The sequence below is a fragment of the Watersipora subatra genome, chromosome 4 (genome assembly GCF_963576615.1).
Source record: "Watersipora subatra chromosome 4, tzWatSuba1.1, whole genome shotgun sequence".
In the NCBI taxonomy this organism is placed as follows: Eukaryota; Metazoa; Bryozoa; class Gymnolaemata; order Cheilostomatida; family Watersiporidae; genus Watersipora; species Watersipora subatra.
The window spans coordinates 9,134,153-9,149,569 of NC_088711.1; the positions used below are offsets into that span (position 1 = coordinate 9,134,153).

The 15,417-nt window shown below is 35.9% G+C and overlaps 1 protein-coding gene across 1 annotated transcript in view; it reads left to right on the forward strand.

Moving 5' to 3' along the window:
• The first annotated feature begins 9 nt into the window (after nucleotides 1-9).
• Nucleotides 10-15,417, forward strand: part of LOC137393888 (meckelin-like) — a 29,209-nt gene continuing 13,801 nt past the window's right edge. Inside the window, exons 1-12 of the mRNA XM_068080601.1 lie at nucleotides 10-82; nucleotides 1,651-1,739; nucleotides 3,180-3,297; nucleotides 4,853-4,940; nucleotides 6,241-6,388; nucleotides 6,618-6,686; nucleotides 8,480-8,616; nucleotides 9,883-10,000; nucleotides 10,377-10,508; nucleotides 11,363-11,564; nucleotides 14,114-14,259; nucleotides 15,190-15,297. Of these exons, the coding sequence (XP_067936702.1) occupies nucleotides 31-82; nucleotides 1,651-1,739; nucleotides 3,180-3,297; nucleotides 4,853-4,940; nucleotides 6,241-6,388; nucleotides 6,618-6,686; nucleotides 8,480-8,616; nucleotides 9,883-10,000; nucleotides 10,377-10,508; nucleotides 11,363-11,564; nucleotides 14,114-14,259; nucleotides 15,190-15,297 (1,407 nt within the window). The 5' untranslated portion in view covers nucleotides 10-30. The remainder of the gene's footprint in view (nucleotides 83-1,650; nucleotides 1,740-3,179; nucleotides 3,298-4,852; nucleotides 4,941-6,240; nucleotides 6,389-6,617; nucleotides 6,687-8,479; nucleotides 8,617-9,882; nucleotides 10,001-10,376; nucleotides 10,509-11,362; nucleotides 11,565-14,113; nucleotides 14,260-15,189; nucleotides 15,298-15,417) is intronic.

Below are 15,417 nucleotides of genomic sequence, written 5' to 3' on the forward strand. Positions count from 1 at the left end.
CTTGCTGTTCAGTATTTTGATATTTTAACAATGCGTTGTAGACCTTGTACAGACCAGCAAAGCACAACGGTTGACAGAACAGGTGAGGGCACTAATAGTATAACACTTGCTTGAGGTTGCGAACATTGGCAAAAAGATTGAGCGTTGACAAACATAACAATAAATTAATTTGTAAAACTATGTTATATTATCTCATGAACAGATCGGTAGTTTCAATGCACAACGGTCACAGACTAGTTCACACGTAGGTCTACTCAAATCTAGATGTCGTCCAGTGAAATTTTTTTTGGTTTATAGACCATTTTGCTTGTTGAGTAAACCAGAAGTTTGAAACTAATAGCATTTGAATACGTACTGCACCAAAAAAAATCCTCTCTGACTTCTCAGACTTACAACTTCCTCACCACTTTTTTAAAAACCATACCAAAGGGTAGATGTTATCTATTAGCTTTAAATATTGCCGTTGTACAGAGTTTTTTTAATACCAAAATAACACACTAGGCAAATTTTTAGATTTTCTCAGGTTTCTTTCTGTCCTAAGGTGTCTATATTTTGACTAACATACGTTTTGTGTGAGAGATTATTAGTAGGCCTATAGGCTATTTACTGATGGTGCACTATTGTGCATGACTATGACTGGACACAACTGTAGGAGTGACCTATGAAATAAAAAATGTTGCAAGTGTTCATACCTTAATACTACGTGCATTGCCTTTCGCAATGTGTGCAGTACCTGTGCTCGATACATACATCAATAAGCGACGATCAGTGTTGTTGTACATGTTAATAAACATTCTTTCCTTATGGCAGATTGATTGCTGTTTTGAATAGCTTCAACAGTTTTTAAAACAAGTTTAAATATGATAATTTTCAGAATTCACTATTGCAGAGCAATTGAATAATTTTGTGCTCATGTTACATTTTTAATATCAGTAGTCTTGCGATGCAACCAAACTGCAGTCTGTTTTATAAAAAGTTAGACTATGCCAGTCAGGATCAGTTACCCTATTATCTCAGTGGTCATCAGTTGTAGTAATGGCTTAAACGGTAGTCATGGTTCTGGTAAAATTAGAAAGTTGAGCTTGAAAGTTACTACAATTTAGTTTAATCCAAATGCTAGCATTCGGTATTTTAGTTTTGATCCGGATAAGGTTGTTTTTTTACGAAATGAATGGAATTGAATGGCTCTAGGTTACATAATTGAACAAGCATAACTCAGACAGAATAAGCTGGATGCAGAAAATTGGTACTGCTAGTTAGTCTTACAGAAGGATAGAACAACTCCACGTAATATAAATTCTGTGCTGTAATTACTCAATAAAATTATTCATTTTTAGTTATCTGTGTTTTAAAATGATTTTTTGTTAACTTTCTGTACAGTAGCTTTGTGTGGCATGTAATGGTGGCTAGGTAAATCCTAGGTACTTCTAACTGTGACTTTTTTAACTAGTTGTGATCTTCTAAATATCTGCCAGTCTCTATAGTATGGCTAATGGTGTTCCAGACAACGAAGCAATGATATTATCTACACTAGATTGATAATCTGTTGTAAACCATAAGGTTTAAAGTGTGCAGAAGTATTGACGCATTTCTACTGACCCGATTGTTTTATCTATCGGTTGCGCAGTCTATGATATGACACTGTTACAGGTTTTAATTGCGTGTGCAAAGATGGTTTCAAGACTGTAAGTGATTTTGGTGGAGACTCAGCTGACTGCAGGGCCTGCGACCCAGGAGAGGTATGGGTGACACTCTGTGTTGCAATAACTGCATGTTAGGATTCTAGAGAATTAAGTTTTGTCTGAGTTCGCTGCTGTGTTGAAAATAGTTTTCAATAAGAAAGAAGAATAAGGACAAATAAAAGTTGGTGAATCCCTTTTTAAGTTCTACGGATTTAAATTTGAACTGATCATCTTAAAATAACTTTGCATGTTTATGTTTTTGGAATGACTAAGAATATTCGATTATATTAAAACTTGCTTGGCTTTAAGCTATGGTACATTTTTGTTTTTCGTCAGAGTTTTTTGTTATTTGGCTAAAGGGAAGGGAGATTTATGCTAGACGATGATTCTATGAGGGTGATTATCTTCCTAAATTAGCTATAACAATAATAGACAGTAATTTCTGAGGTATACCGACTGCACCCTTCCGTCTGCTGGGTGTAAGCAATTTGTTTAATAAAGTGAGCAATAGATCGTGTTGGTTATTTATTGATTACACCTTTCCACTTCATACTGCTCTTGTATGAACAGCCATTTCTCTCATGCGCGCTAGCTTATGATTATTTTAAAAATAGCTCGATGTGCTTTTAGCTGTTTTGCTCTAAATTCTTTTAGCCCCTTACAAAGCAAAAAATTGTAATTTACAAATGTTCAAATCATATATTGGCTTAGTGGCAATTTTCACAAATGCTTCAACTTATTATGAAAGCGGGCAACTCCAAGCTGCCTTATGAAATTCTGTCTTTTCCATGTATCTCAACTTCCTATTTATCCTTTTTTTAAATTGTACCTTTTAATTTGTTTTTGCATATAACAAGGATGGTAATTTTAGATTCATCATAAAATCATGAAACAAAGAGCTGTCATATTACACCAGCTATTGCTATAAAATTAAAATCCATTAATCTGTCAATCAGTCATCATCTAGGTATCCTTTCACAACTACCTAGACACAATTCCCATAATTAGTGTTGTCTTAGAGCAACAAGGTGAGCCTTTGAATTCATATTTCAGATTGTATCATCAGATGGGTATGAATGTTTGGGAAGTCCTCAAAATACAAACCTTCAAACGTGCGATGCTAGACAAGTATATGGTACGAAATCTCTGTCAGCGCACGGCTTCTATCTGTTTCGTGTTTCTCTCTTAATAGGTTTCCAGGTGGCAGATGAGCATACAGTTTTCCAACCACATATTTCCTATTCACTCCGCTTACTAGTTAAATCTGAAAATTGTTTTGTATGTGTATTACTGGAAGACATCAATACTTCAACTTCTGACCGCAGCACAACCCTTACTTTTGCGATAGGCTGACTGAGTTCATAGTGCCACTAAGTTTTCTTGCTTGCTCACCTATTTTGTTTGATCCTGTGTTGTGTTTGTTCGACTGTCTCCTTTCTATCATTCTCTCAATTTGTTTGTTTCTGTTTTGCACTTTTCTACTGTTACGTTGTCCAGGCAGTTTCTTCCGACGGCAAAGAATGCTTAACCTGTAGCACCGGTGATAGAGCAGGGACAGGCATATCAGCTGACGGATTATGTTCTGTTTGTCTCAATTCTAACTACACTATTAATGGTATGTCGCTGACTCAGCTGGCAGCAAGGTTTCCTACTTTGCACTTACCCTTCCTTTCCTTCTACTTTCTTTTAACTTATTTTCACCAAAAGGTTAACAGTACTATAATTGAAATGGACAATAACTGCTATCAACATGATCAACACTTGAAAAGAAAAAGCTCATTTTCTCTGCGACTGTTAACCTTTGAGTAAAATGCCATTCTAGAGGCAGTTGTTTATTGTTTTGTGGTGAGCCAAGCAACAGACTTGTAATCCTATTATAGAGACCTCTGTCTAGTTTCTTGTTTATCAGTTTTGTCCATTATCTACAAACTTTCACCGAGATAATTCAACTGAATGTACTAGATGAGTAATGTGAGTGTAGAATTATCTTAGCCTCGGCTTTATACAAAAAGCTGCACTTGTAATAATATCTTTAAGTAAGTTATGTATACCAATTAAGGTTTCTTCTATTTAAATAAATATCTGTGTAGAGAAGGTTACTATGTGTTTTGTGTGCTATTGAGTCCTATTTCAAGAGAATTCTGTTTGTTCATATGGAAACAGGAAAGAAATAAGTAGATATATATATTACTTTATTGGCATTAAAACTATATATTAAATATAGTTTTTAATTTATAGTCTATTTAAGTATAATTAAATAATTTAAAACTGTAATTTAGTTATTTATAGTTCAACATTTATTTAATATACCAGTATATTAAATATATAGTTATTGGCATTAAATGTATATTACTTTATTAGATCATTAAAGCTGGTATTGAGGTTAATTATGATGCTGAGGTAATAATATATGTAATATGTATAAGAATATGTAAATATAATATGTATTATGTATAATAATATATATAATAATATATATTATGTATGATAATTTATATAGTAGATAATATATTATATATAATAGTATAGTTTATTACATAATAGTATATATTATGTACATTAATCTATAATATATAGTAATACATTCAATAATATATAAACAAACATAATAATAATATAGTTCCGGAGCTATGAAGTGCAGCATGCGTAAATGATCGAACATCACAAAATGTCCCATCATTTACGCAAGTTGCACTTCATAGCTCTGGAGCTACTATTTTGAAAGCAGTAAATTTTATCTTATCTTAAAGCCAAGAAAATTCTGCATCAATTAATTCAAAGAGCTTTATAATGGGAGTAAATGTGCATGTGTAGTTGGCATCAAATAACACTAAATGTCAAATTATTATTTATGGACATGCCATATTCAGACTAAATAATATACGTATATTTAAATGTATATTAATCGTACTACTAATTGTTTATACAGATGATGCAAACAGCAGCATGCTCACTCTTTGTCAGCTCATAATCTGATGATAGTATTTACATGCATAATTTCATCTGTCAATAATATCAGATTAACTAGCATTGATTATTGAAGGTAGAAAATATGTGTGAAGCTAAAATAGTCTACACTCAAGACGGGAAGCATTTATCTGTTTTCAGTTTGTCATGATGTTTACTGCACAACTTGACGTGTCTCATTGTCTTCTTTTCATGATTACCAGTTGAGAAAAATACAAATGGAGCCTATCTGCAAGTTGCTCAGTGCGTGACGTGTTCCGACAGTTATCTTGCCAATTCTATTACCAACGAGTAAGCATTTTGTTTCAATTCTCTTATAGTCATGAAAGGCTCTCAGGATAGATTATGTTCTTTTCAGATTTTAAGGCTAAACAAGATTTACCAGATTTATTTAGTAAATCAGTGTGTTGTAATACTGTGTTGGTCTGTTTAGACTGATGCGTGTGAGATCTTTTCACCTGGCTGTTGAAGGTTTTGTCTTATACACTTTTTAATCAAAAACAATTTGTCAACGCGGTGTGCTGGGTTCAGTCCATTGCTGACACGAAAGATAGTTGAGAGTTTTTGCATTGACTTCTAGGGTTGTAAGTCTGTTAATTGTTAATCATTATTTGCGTTAAAAGAAACAAGTGATCTCTTCTGTTTCTAAACAGCCTTTGATATATTGTTATTATTATATTATTATATTTATGATATTGCACTAAGAAACTCCTATTTAAGTAACATTTAAATATAAATAATATTTAATAATTTTAATAAAGGCTTATTTAACACTTTTAAGTTTTAACAATGTCAGCATTATATGTATGGAAATAAATAAGAAGTGAATTTGAAATATGAATTTAAATAAGAAGTATCTGGGTCAATCTTGAACTCTGCTAAATTCTATGTGGTTGTCTGAAACTATTGTGGTTGTCTGAAAGTTTATATCCGGAGGTTCTTAATGGCATACAAGATGTTATATGACATATGATAGATATAGATAAGGATAGATAAAGATAGACATATGATAGATATAGATAAGGATAGATAAAGATAGACATATGATAGATATAGATAAGGATAGATAAAGATAGACATATGATAGATATAGATAAGGATAGATAAAGATAGACATATGATAGATATAGATAAGGATAGATAAAGATAGACATATGATAGATATAGATAAGGATAGATAAAGATAGACATATGATAGATATAGATAAGGATAGATAAAGATAGACATATGATAGATATAGATAAGGATAGATAAAGATAGACATATGATAGATATAGATAAGGATAGATAAAGATAGACATATGATAGATATAGATAAGGATAGATAAAGATAGACATATGATAGATATAGATAAGGATAGATAAAGATAGACATATGATAGATATAGATAAGGATAGATAAAGATAGACATATGTGTGCTTATTGAAATAATCAAAGAAAAGTTTTAGCTAAAACTGTTTGAGATCGAAATTGTTATCAAGTTGCACACAGCTGCCTGTGTCAGTAAAACATGATTCCTCCTTGGGAATCCCTGGATTCTGATTGGCTATTAGTTTGAGGATTGTAAGAGTGTCCCTGATACGCTGTAGGTGTGAACGATGTTCTACTATACTTGATACATCCGACTCTGGGACGTGCAACTGCACTGCTCCGGCACTACGCAGAGTCGGGGCGTACTGTTTCAATATCGTTGATCTTCCTAACATCGGCAATCGTGAATATTTTCTCAAACTGCCAGTAAGTTTTTGCATCCTGTATTCAATAGTTAGAATCTGTATGTTTATGCGCGTCATTCGCTCATCACATTCTGAGACACTAGATGAGTCATTGATTAATTGACAACTTGGCAAGGTCGGTCATTCATAGGATTTTCTTTGACGGGTATTCTCGTACTATGCTGACTTGTATGCAGTGCAAGTTTATCTACTTGTAAACTTATACTTTAAGTTGACACATATTTTTATAGAATGGTGAAGATTCAATCAATTCAGAATATTTAGTCAGTCATCTGGAGGCTGCTTACACATTATGCAAGGTAAGCAATGGTGTTGCGTTCACGGTAGAAAGTTGTCTGTTTTATGTTGATGGGACAACTCCGCTGCTTGCAATTATATTAATAACAAACACAGTTAATTGATAGAATAGTAAGACACAACTAGAGACTACAACCATGGGGTATATTCACAGCAAGAGAGATGTTTGAGAACAGACTTTACGTCTGATGAGATCTTTCATCAAGTTCTCTTTGGTCAATTAGTATGTTTCATATTGTCGGGCAAACAAGAAAGATAGAATGTTTAGCTCTTTGAAGCCTGGTTCAGAATTCAGTTGTTTACACAGGTCTGAATTACTTATCACATAAGGGAGAATTGGAGCACAAACATTGATAAACCTAAAATAGGAAAAAACGCAATTTAGTATGAAGTTTTACTGTATCTAAATGTTGTAGAGAACATTTTGTTTACATATGTATGAAACTTTTTAAAAATGTTAACACCAGACAATTAATAATACATGATAGTACAGCATCAGAGACAAAGTGACATTTTATTGTAAATATTGATCGTTGACTGACCTACAGCAGCATGTAGAGGCAAATTTGACATTGGATAGAGATAACACTGAGTATAAATATACACGCTAGTATTTTTTTCATAAAAACAATTGCTGCGAATAATCGCATGGCATTACAAGTATATAACATTAATCTATCTTTACACCTTTTTGCTGTTTTCTTTTCTAAACTCAATAATTTTTTCTCTAATGGTAAGGGTTTGGCACATAACCAATAGTCCTAGATATGTACCTATTGATTGGTTGAAACTTTGTTGTGAAAGATATCACTTAACCAATCAAAAGTTACAGATTCCTGAAACATTTAAGATTGTGACAAGATAACCTCAAAATATCCGGAATTAAACCTGAATGGGTTAACAGGCTTCAACTCTGTTTTATAATTTAAATTTATAAGTACAGTAAACACTCCTATAATGTATACTTGCTATAACGTAAATTCCACATAACGTAAAGAATTTATGTAAAGTTTTTGCTTTGTACTACATAAAAAATTCCTTATAATGTAAGGCATCAAGTTGGTGCAAGTTCTCGATTTGATTTGGATAACGAGAGTTTCATAGTTAACCTTAAAGGTATCGTTTTCTCTCTTGCCAAAATTGGGTGAGATAATGACAAATAGGGGAATCTCTATTATATATACCTGTATGATATTGTAGCTCAGTAGATGACAAGTATTTTAATTTGAGATTTAATCGTATACTTACACATTGAAATAGTAAAATGACACATACAACCATATCAGTCTTTGTAGCTGTGTGTGATCACGCTATTGTTGTTCTTGCCATAACTATTATATTCCTCTTTATGATACTTTCTACCTGATCTGGTATTTGCATTCGTGTGAGGACTAGTGTACAGTCCTGGCACTCAAATAGCAGGTCAGACACTAGTGGTACTGCGAATAGTGATGATAGTGACAATACTGCTAAAAGTTATATGAGCAACAGTTTTTACAGTTTATTACAATACTGACAGGAGTTGTGCCATCATGCAGCATTTTTCCAATCATGCAGCAACAAGGTTTTATTGAGTGATTCGTAACATCTATGCTTCGCATTCAAGTCTGATAAAAGTTCCCAAAAGATGTGCTGGTATATTTCTAGAATTAGGTAATAATATATTATAGGTAAAATATTCTTTGCTGCAGTTTTGTATATGAAAAGCTTTCTAGCCAAAGCTACAGATACACTCTGTAGAGATGAGTAGTAATCTTCGCTAGTTGGTGATATGCTAGTGACACCCTGTTTATAGTATATGTCGAATCAGACAAGCTGCCAACTGCTTGCAAACCTGTGCACTGCAAACAGTCTCAATGAAAACAGTTGGTCATGCCGGCTGTATCGGGAGGACCCTGTTACCAGGCAGGCTAGTCTTAACCTCGTAAATTGGTGAGTCAAACTTGGTCGTACTGAAAGCGCAAGCATCGATGTCATGAGAAGACAATTGCTCGGTCAATTATGCACGCGTCATATTATTTATAGTCGTTAGTTTATTTCTTAATTGCTTTTTGCATCCAATATTGGCTCAAATGTGATTTACATCATTTATATTGAAAATAAGAGAAAACAAGTTATAGTAAAAAGCCAACAGCTACTGGCTCTGCAAATAGTAATGATGCATGAATTGAAAGGTTTTTAGTTTCCATGGAAGTCCATATAAGAGGAAATATCTTCTGCTTCTAGCTCATACAGGCATAGTCTCATGCTCTTAGGGCGATATATTGAAAAATATTCTTTTGGCAGGTATAACCGTTCTATGTGCACAATTAAGCTTGAAAGGACAACGCCAAATTTTCTAAAAGCTGTTTCACTTTTCAAGTTCTCCAGACCTTGATGTTTGAGCATTCAGTCCTAGTTTAGTTCCCTGTGAACACATTCAAAGTTGGCTTTATTTCAACTGTCTCTATGATATTGAAGAGATACCGGGATGTCGCTGCTACAGTCCAGCTGGCCAATATGTGTGTTGGGAACATGTATTACCGGCGCTGGTCCTACTTTGGCGGTTCCCAGGGGCCGTGCGATTTGTATGATGCTTGCTTTTTGGCCCACTCTGGTAGTACATTGGCTGACATGCAAGAGCCCCCGAATATTGATTGGTATAGCGCTGGCTTTAGCTTATCCTGTTTTCTTAGTTTATAATAGTTCATTGTTCCGCCTACTCGTTGGTCAAAAATATACGTTAACTGTTGGTTGCTTGTTTGTTATGTTTACGCTTTTGGCTTGCGATATTTGTCCCCAATAATAAAAATGAGCATCAAAGCCTAGTTTATTCGTAGTAGTTTTTTAGTATCTTTTAAGAATATTCTGTGAAAAGCTTACATGGATCCAATCATGTGCTATGTAGTCATATCTTTTAATTAACTAAAATGGCTGTATATGAGATGAGAACTGTTGTTTTCAGTTGTTCTGTTTTCAGTTTTGCTTCAGTTCTCTTGCTCAACAGCGTGATCAATTTCGCTGCCTCAAATAAACTATTGCAGAATCACTAATGTCTTTAAACCTGTCAGCAGTTCAATTTTCATTTTAAAAAGATTTTATAAGTGCTACAGTCATTAATGGTAACCGTTTTTGACTTGTTATTGTATCTGTAAAATCCAACATATATAGTTTTTAATTTTGTTATGAATCTTTTAATGGTGTTTGTTTGTCAAAAAGGCCTGACGGCTTGCCATGGTTGTTCTATGCAAATTCGGAAACGGTCCTTGATGTCACAAGCATTTCAACAAAGTTCAGCCTCGACAAGGACTCTCCAGACAACACCATTAAGTTGTATGTAAGTAGAGAATGGTAATACTGTCTGGTTATATCTAGATATAAACACAGTACCTTTAGGGTATGTGAGTACACGATCATAGCCATAGTGCCACCAGGCTGTATGTGAGTAATGCACAAAAATTAATTTTCTTGCGAATAATGCCCTTTGTTATTATAACATCGCTCATCAACTATTTTTACAAAACAGAGACCACGTGTATATGTTAATAAGCGATGGGGTAGAACTCTCATTAGGTACAAGTGAAAGATGAAGTCTTGCTAGGGTAAATTAGAAAAGGCTGTGGCATATGGTGAAATGTGATGGAACGTTAACATGTATAAATTTCATTGCTAGTAAGAAATGCATTTGACCTCACTTATCTACTACACTGCAGGTTGCGATTTACACCATAAATGGTACTTATCTGGGCATACAAAACGTCAGGAATGGCCGCATTCAGCTCTGTCCCAACACATATGAAAAGTTGAACGCTGCCTGGTCATTCGGCACCGCATATGAACAGTCGGTAAGACAACTGATGAGTTGGTAGTACGTATTGGAAATGCTACTTTTTCATTCCCAACAGTTGCTAGTTTTGAAATTTCTACTTGTAAGCAAAAAACAATCATTCTTATAAGTGTAAAGACCTGATTGACCGTTTACTTGCTGTTAGGAATGATTGCTGTTGATGACATCTTTTGTAGGAGAGAACATTTATCTATTGTGGAAATACGTGTAGTTACATATGTACAACTCTATATACCGGTATAGAGAATTTCTGGCACTACAGGGAGTTCTCGACTTACAACTCCGGCCTTAAGACACAGTGTCACCCGAATTTCAGTGCTCGTCAGAACATAAATTTTTTATAATTACTGTAAACTGTTGTGCTATAATAAAATATAATAAATAATATAAAAAAGTACTTTATTTGACAAAGAGGAAACAATTCCTTACCAAATGAATTAAAATAAGTTTTAATAAGATGTTGTACACAACCAATATGGCGTGTCACTGAAACCGAGTGATGCGACTGAAACATAGCAACACAACAAAGCATATTCATCCGCTGCGCTTTAAACTAGTTCACAATTGTTTACATCGCTCCAGATGCAAAAGGTGCGCGATGAAACAATTTTGTATTTGTATGGCGCACATTCGCAACCTTGAAACAGTAAAAATCATGACCGTTGTAAACCGAGGACATCCTGTAGTTAAAATTATGCCTACTGCTGAAGTCTGAACTGATACTTAGGCTATTACAGTTTGAGATGCACATAGAAGTATTTAGCAGATGCTCGATCATACGTTCAACTATTTTGGAAGTTTATAAGTTTCTTGTGAAAATACTTTTCTAAGAAACATGTTGTTTGTTGCTAGTGCACCCTTTACACTGATGACCTACTTAAGCTGGAGACTTTGTTTTTTGACCCATATTTACTCTATGAGGGAAATCTTTACCCCATTCCTGTACTTATAACCAACTATCAAGATCTAAATGATGCATCAGTCAACAAAGGAGATAATCAAGCATCCTGGCAGTTTACTCGCCGGTTCTTTTTGGTGGAGAATGTGCTATTGGGTGAGTAGATGGTAGTTAGACGATGCCTTCTGTGTAGTATCAGTTTAATTTGTAAAGGTAGCAGGAATGTGTGTGGAGTCAGTACATCTGACAGTAATGTAACGGGTGGAAGTGGTACAACTGACAGGAATGTAACGGGTAGAAGTGGTACACCTGACAGGAATGTAACGGGTAGAAGTGGTACATCTGACAGGAATGTAACGGGTAGAAGTGGTACATCTGACAGGAATGTAACGGGTAGAAGTGGTACATCTGACAGGAATGTAACGGGTAGAAGTGGTACATCTGACAGGAATGTAACGGGTAGAAGTGGTACATCTGACAGGAATGTAACGAGTAGAAGTGGTACACCTGACAGGAATGTAACGGGTAGAAGTGGTACATCTGACAGGAATGTAACGAGTAGAAGTGGTACATCTGACAGGAATGTAATGGGTAGAAGTGGTACACCTGACAGGAATGTAATGGGCAGAAGTGGTACATCTGACAAGAATGTAACGGGCAGAAGTGGTACATCTGACAGGAATGTAACGGGTAGAAGTGGCACATCTGACAGGAATGTAATGGGTAGAAGGGGTACATCTGACAGGTATGTACCGGGTAGAAATGGTACATCTGACAGGAATGTAACGTGTAGAAGCGGTACACCTGACAGGAATGTACCGGGCAGAAGTGGTACACCTGACAGGAATGTAACGAGTAGAAGTGGTACACCTGACAGGAATGTAACGGGTAGAAGTGGCACATCTGACAGGAATGTAACGGTAGAAGTGATACACCTGACAGGAATATAACGGGTAGAAGTGGTACATCTGACAGGAATGTAACGGGTAGAAGTGGTACACCTGACAGGAATGTAACGGGTAGAAGTGGTAATCTGACAGGAATGTAACGGGTAGAAGTGGTACATCTGACAGGAATGTAACGGGTAGAAGTGGTACACCTGACAGGAATGTAACGGGTAGAAGTGGTACATCTGACAGGAATGTAACGGGTAGAAGTGGTACACCTGACAGGAATGTAACGGGTAGAAGTGGTACATCTGACAGGAATGTAACGGGTAGAAGTGGTACCTCTGACAGGAATGTAACGGGCAGAAGTGGTACATCTGACAGGAATGTAACGGGCAGAAGTGGTACATCTGACAGGAATGTAACGGGTAGAAGTGGTACATCCGACAGGAATGTAACGGGTAGAAGTGGTACACCTGACAGGAATGTAACGGGTAGAAGTGGTACATCTGACAGGAATGTAACGGGCAGAAGTGGTACATCTGACAGGAATGTAACGGGCAGAAGTGGTACATCTGACAGGAATGTAACGGGTAGAAGTGGTACATCCGACAGGAATGTAATGGGTAGAAGTGGTACACCTGACAGGAATGTAACAGTAGAAGTGGTACATCTGACAGGAATGTAACGGGTAGAAGTGGTACATCTGACAGGAATGTAACGGGTAGAAGTGGTACATCTGACAGGAATGTAACGGGTAGAAGTGGTACACCTGACAGGGATGTAACGGGTAGAAGTGGTACATCTGACAGGAATGTAACGAGTAGAAGTGGTACATCTGACAGGAATGTAATGGGTAGAAGTGGTACACCTGACAGGAATGTAATGGGTAGAAGTGGTACATCTGACAGGAATGTAACGGGCAGAAGTGGTACATCTGACAGGAATGTAACGGGCAGAAGTGGTACATCTGACAGGAATGTAACGGTAGAAGTGGTACACCTGATAGGAATGTAACGGGCAGAAGTGGTACATCTGACAGGAATGTAACGGTAGAAGTGGTACACCTGACAGGAATGTAACGGGCAGAAGTGGTACATCTGACAGGAATGTAACGGGTAGAAGTGGCACATCTGACAGGAATGTAACGGGTAGAAGTGGTACATCTGACAAGTATGTACCGGGTAGAAGTGGTACATCTGACAGGAATGTGTGTGGTGTTGGTGGTACAGGTAGCAGCAATGCTCGCAACTGGTTTCAACAATCGTAAAATACTGCTAAAACTATGTTCACTTATAAATTATACTTTTTATGTCAATTAAAGAAAAAGAGGTTGTTATTAATGAGAAAAGCAAGTTGCATCCAAAATGTTAGGTTCATACTCGTACCACTAGGTTCATACTCGTACCACTAGGTTCATACTCGTACCACTAGGTTCATACTCGTACCACTAGGTTCATACTCGTATCACTAGGTTCATACTCGTATCACTAGGTTCATACACGTACCACTAGGTTCATACTCGCATCACTAAAGTTGTGTCTATTCCTTTTGTATTTTTCAAACTACTTTCAGAATATCATGAAATTTTATCTTGTTAATGACTTTGGAAACTCAACTTGCATTAATAGTTTTTATGTGATTTTGAAATATATTCTTCTAGCTAACTCGAGTTTGAATTACTTATAATGAAGATAGTATTTTAAACTAATAAAAAGTGAGTAGTACACGCAGTGGAGAGCAGCAGACAGCAGCATGAGACATAGCAGCAGCATGAGACATAGCAGCAGCGCTTATGATATGGCTGTCATGTTGCAGCTGGCTCCATCCTGACCTATCTATCAGATATGTCTCTGTTTGTGAGACTCGTCGACAATGGGGACGGGTCTATATACCCCCCTTACCTGAAGATTACCTACTCATTTGAGAGGGTCGAGGACCTGAATGAGAACAGCACTGTGTCTGTGAGTTCTCTCCTATTTCGCTTCTGTTTTGTGTAACTTCCGGCTATATCATCCGCGGGTATATCCGATTACATCGGTTTTAATCTCTTTGTATTAATTGTTGTCATTTCTTTTGCTAATATAAGTTCTACATAGTTACAAATTATTGAACAGAAGTTGTTTTGCTGTGCCATTCTGCAGCTTGCTCACTACTCTGGGCTTTGTTGCTCAGCCATATTATTTATGTCAGGTATACCATCTGGTTTGTGAGTGCTCCAGAGAGCTAAACACACGTCAAAAAGTGTGGAGTTTATGATGAACAATGTATTTTAATATAAATCAAAGATTTAGTTTTTATACTTTCTGACACTGTGATGCAATTTAGGCTGTCTGCAGTAATTTTTACTCTTGATTGTCAGGCTTGTTAGCGTTTTTTATGGTGCATTTGCGCTATTTTCAACATCTACTGTCTCTCATATTTTAGACACAAATAATATTAGTTTATAAAAAAGTCGGTATGTCTCTTAGGAAATATATCTCGTAACACTGCGCATTCATTAACTGAAGAAGGTCATGTTACTTGAGACAGTTTTTCATGAAAATGCTAAGTAAATTTTAGGTTGAGTGAAAGCATTTGATAATTAAGTGATATATTATATATAATATATATATATAGATATATATATATAAATGGATATATAGATGGATATATTTATATATAAATATATATAGAAAAAGATAGGTAGTCAGTGCTGACACTCTGACTGCCTTGATGTTACCAAAGTTCATCGCACAAAGACATACGATTGCTGCTTCCATGTAACTTGTTATCGCTCTTTAGCCTGTGATGACACTAGCTGGCATTCATCGAAGGACACTGTGTAGAAATCAGTGAAATTATTGTATTGCTATAAACATATGAATGCTCGCATGTGCAATGTCTGCTTGCAGTCCGCATTCGCAGTTAATTATGAGCTCAACTCGGCAAAGTTTGATGAAGATTTCAAAATAGCTATCGGCGTGTTGGGTGGTCTCGCGTTTCTATACGGTCTCATTGAGGTAGGTACGATAAGTAGGGTAAGTTACTAACCTTTGTGAAGGTCATTAGACAACGTTGGGAGTGGTTAGAGTTACAGAATAGCGTTTCCTAGGATACAAATGTTTATTGAAAGATAAGCC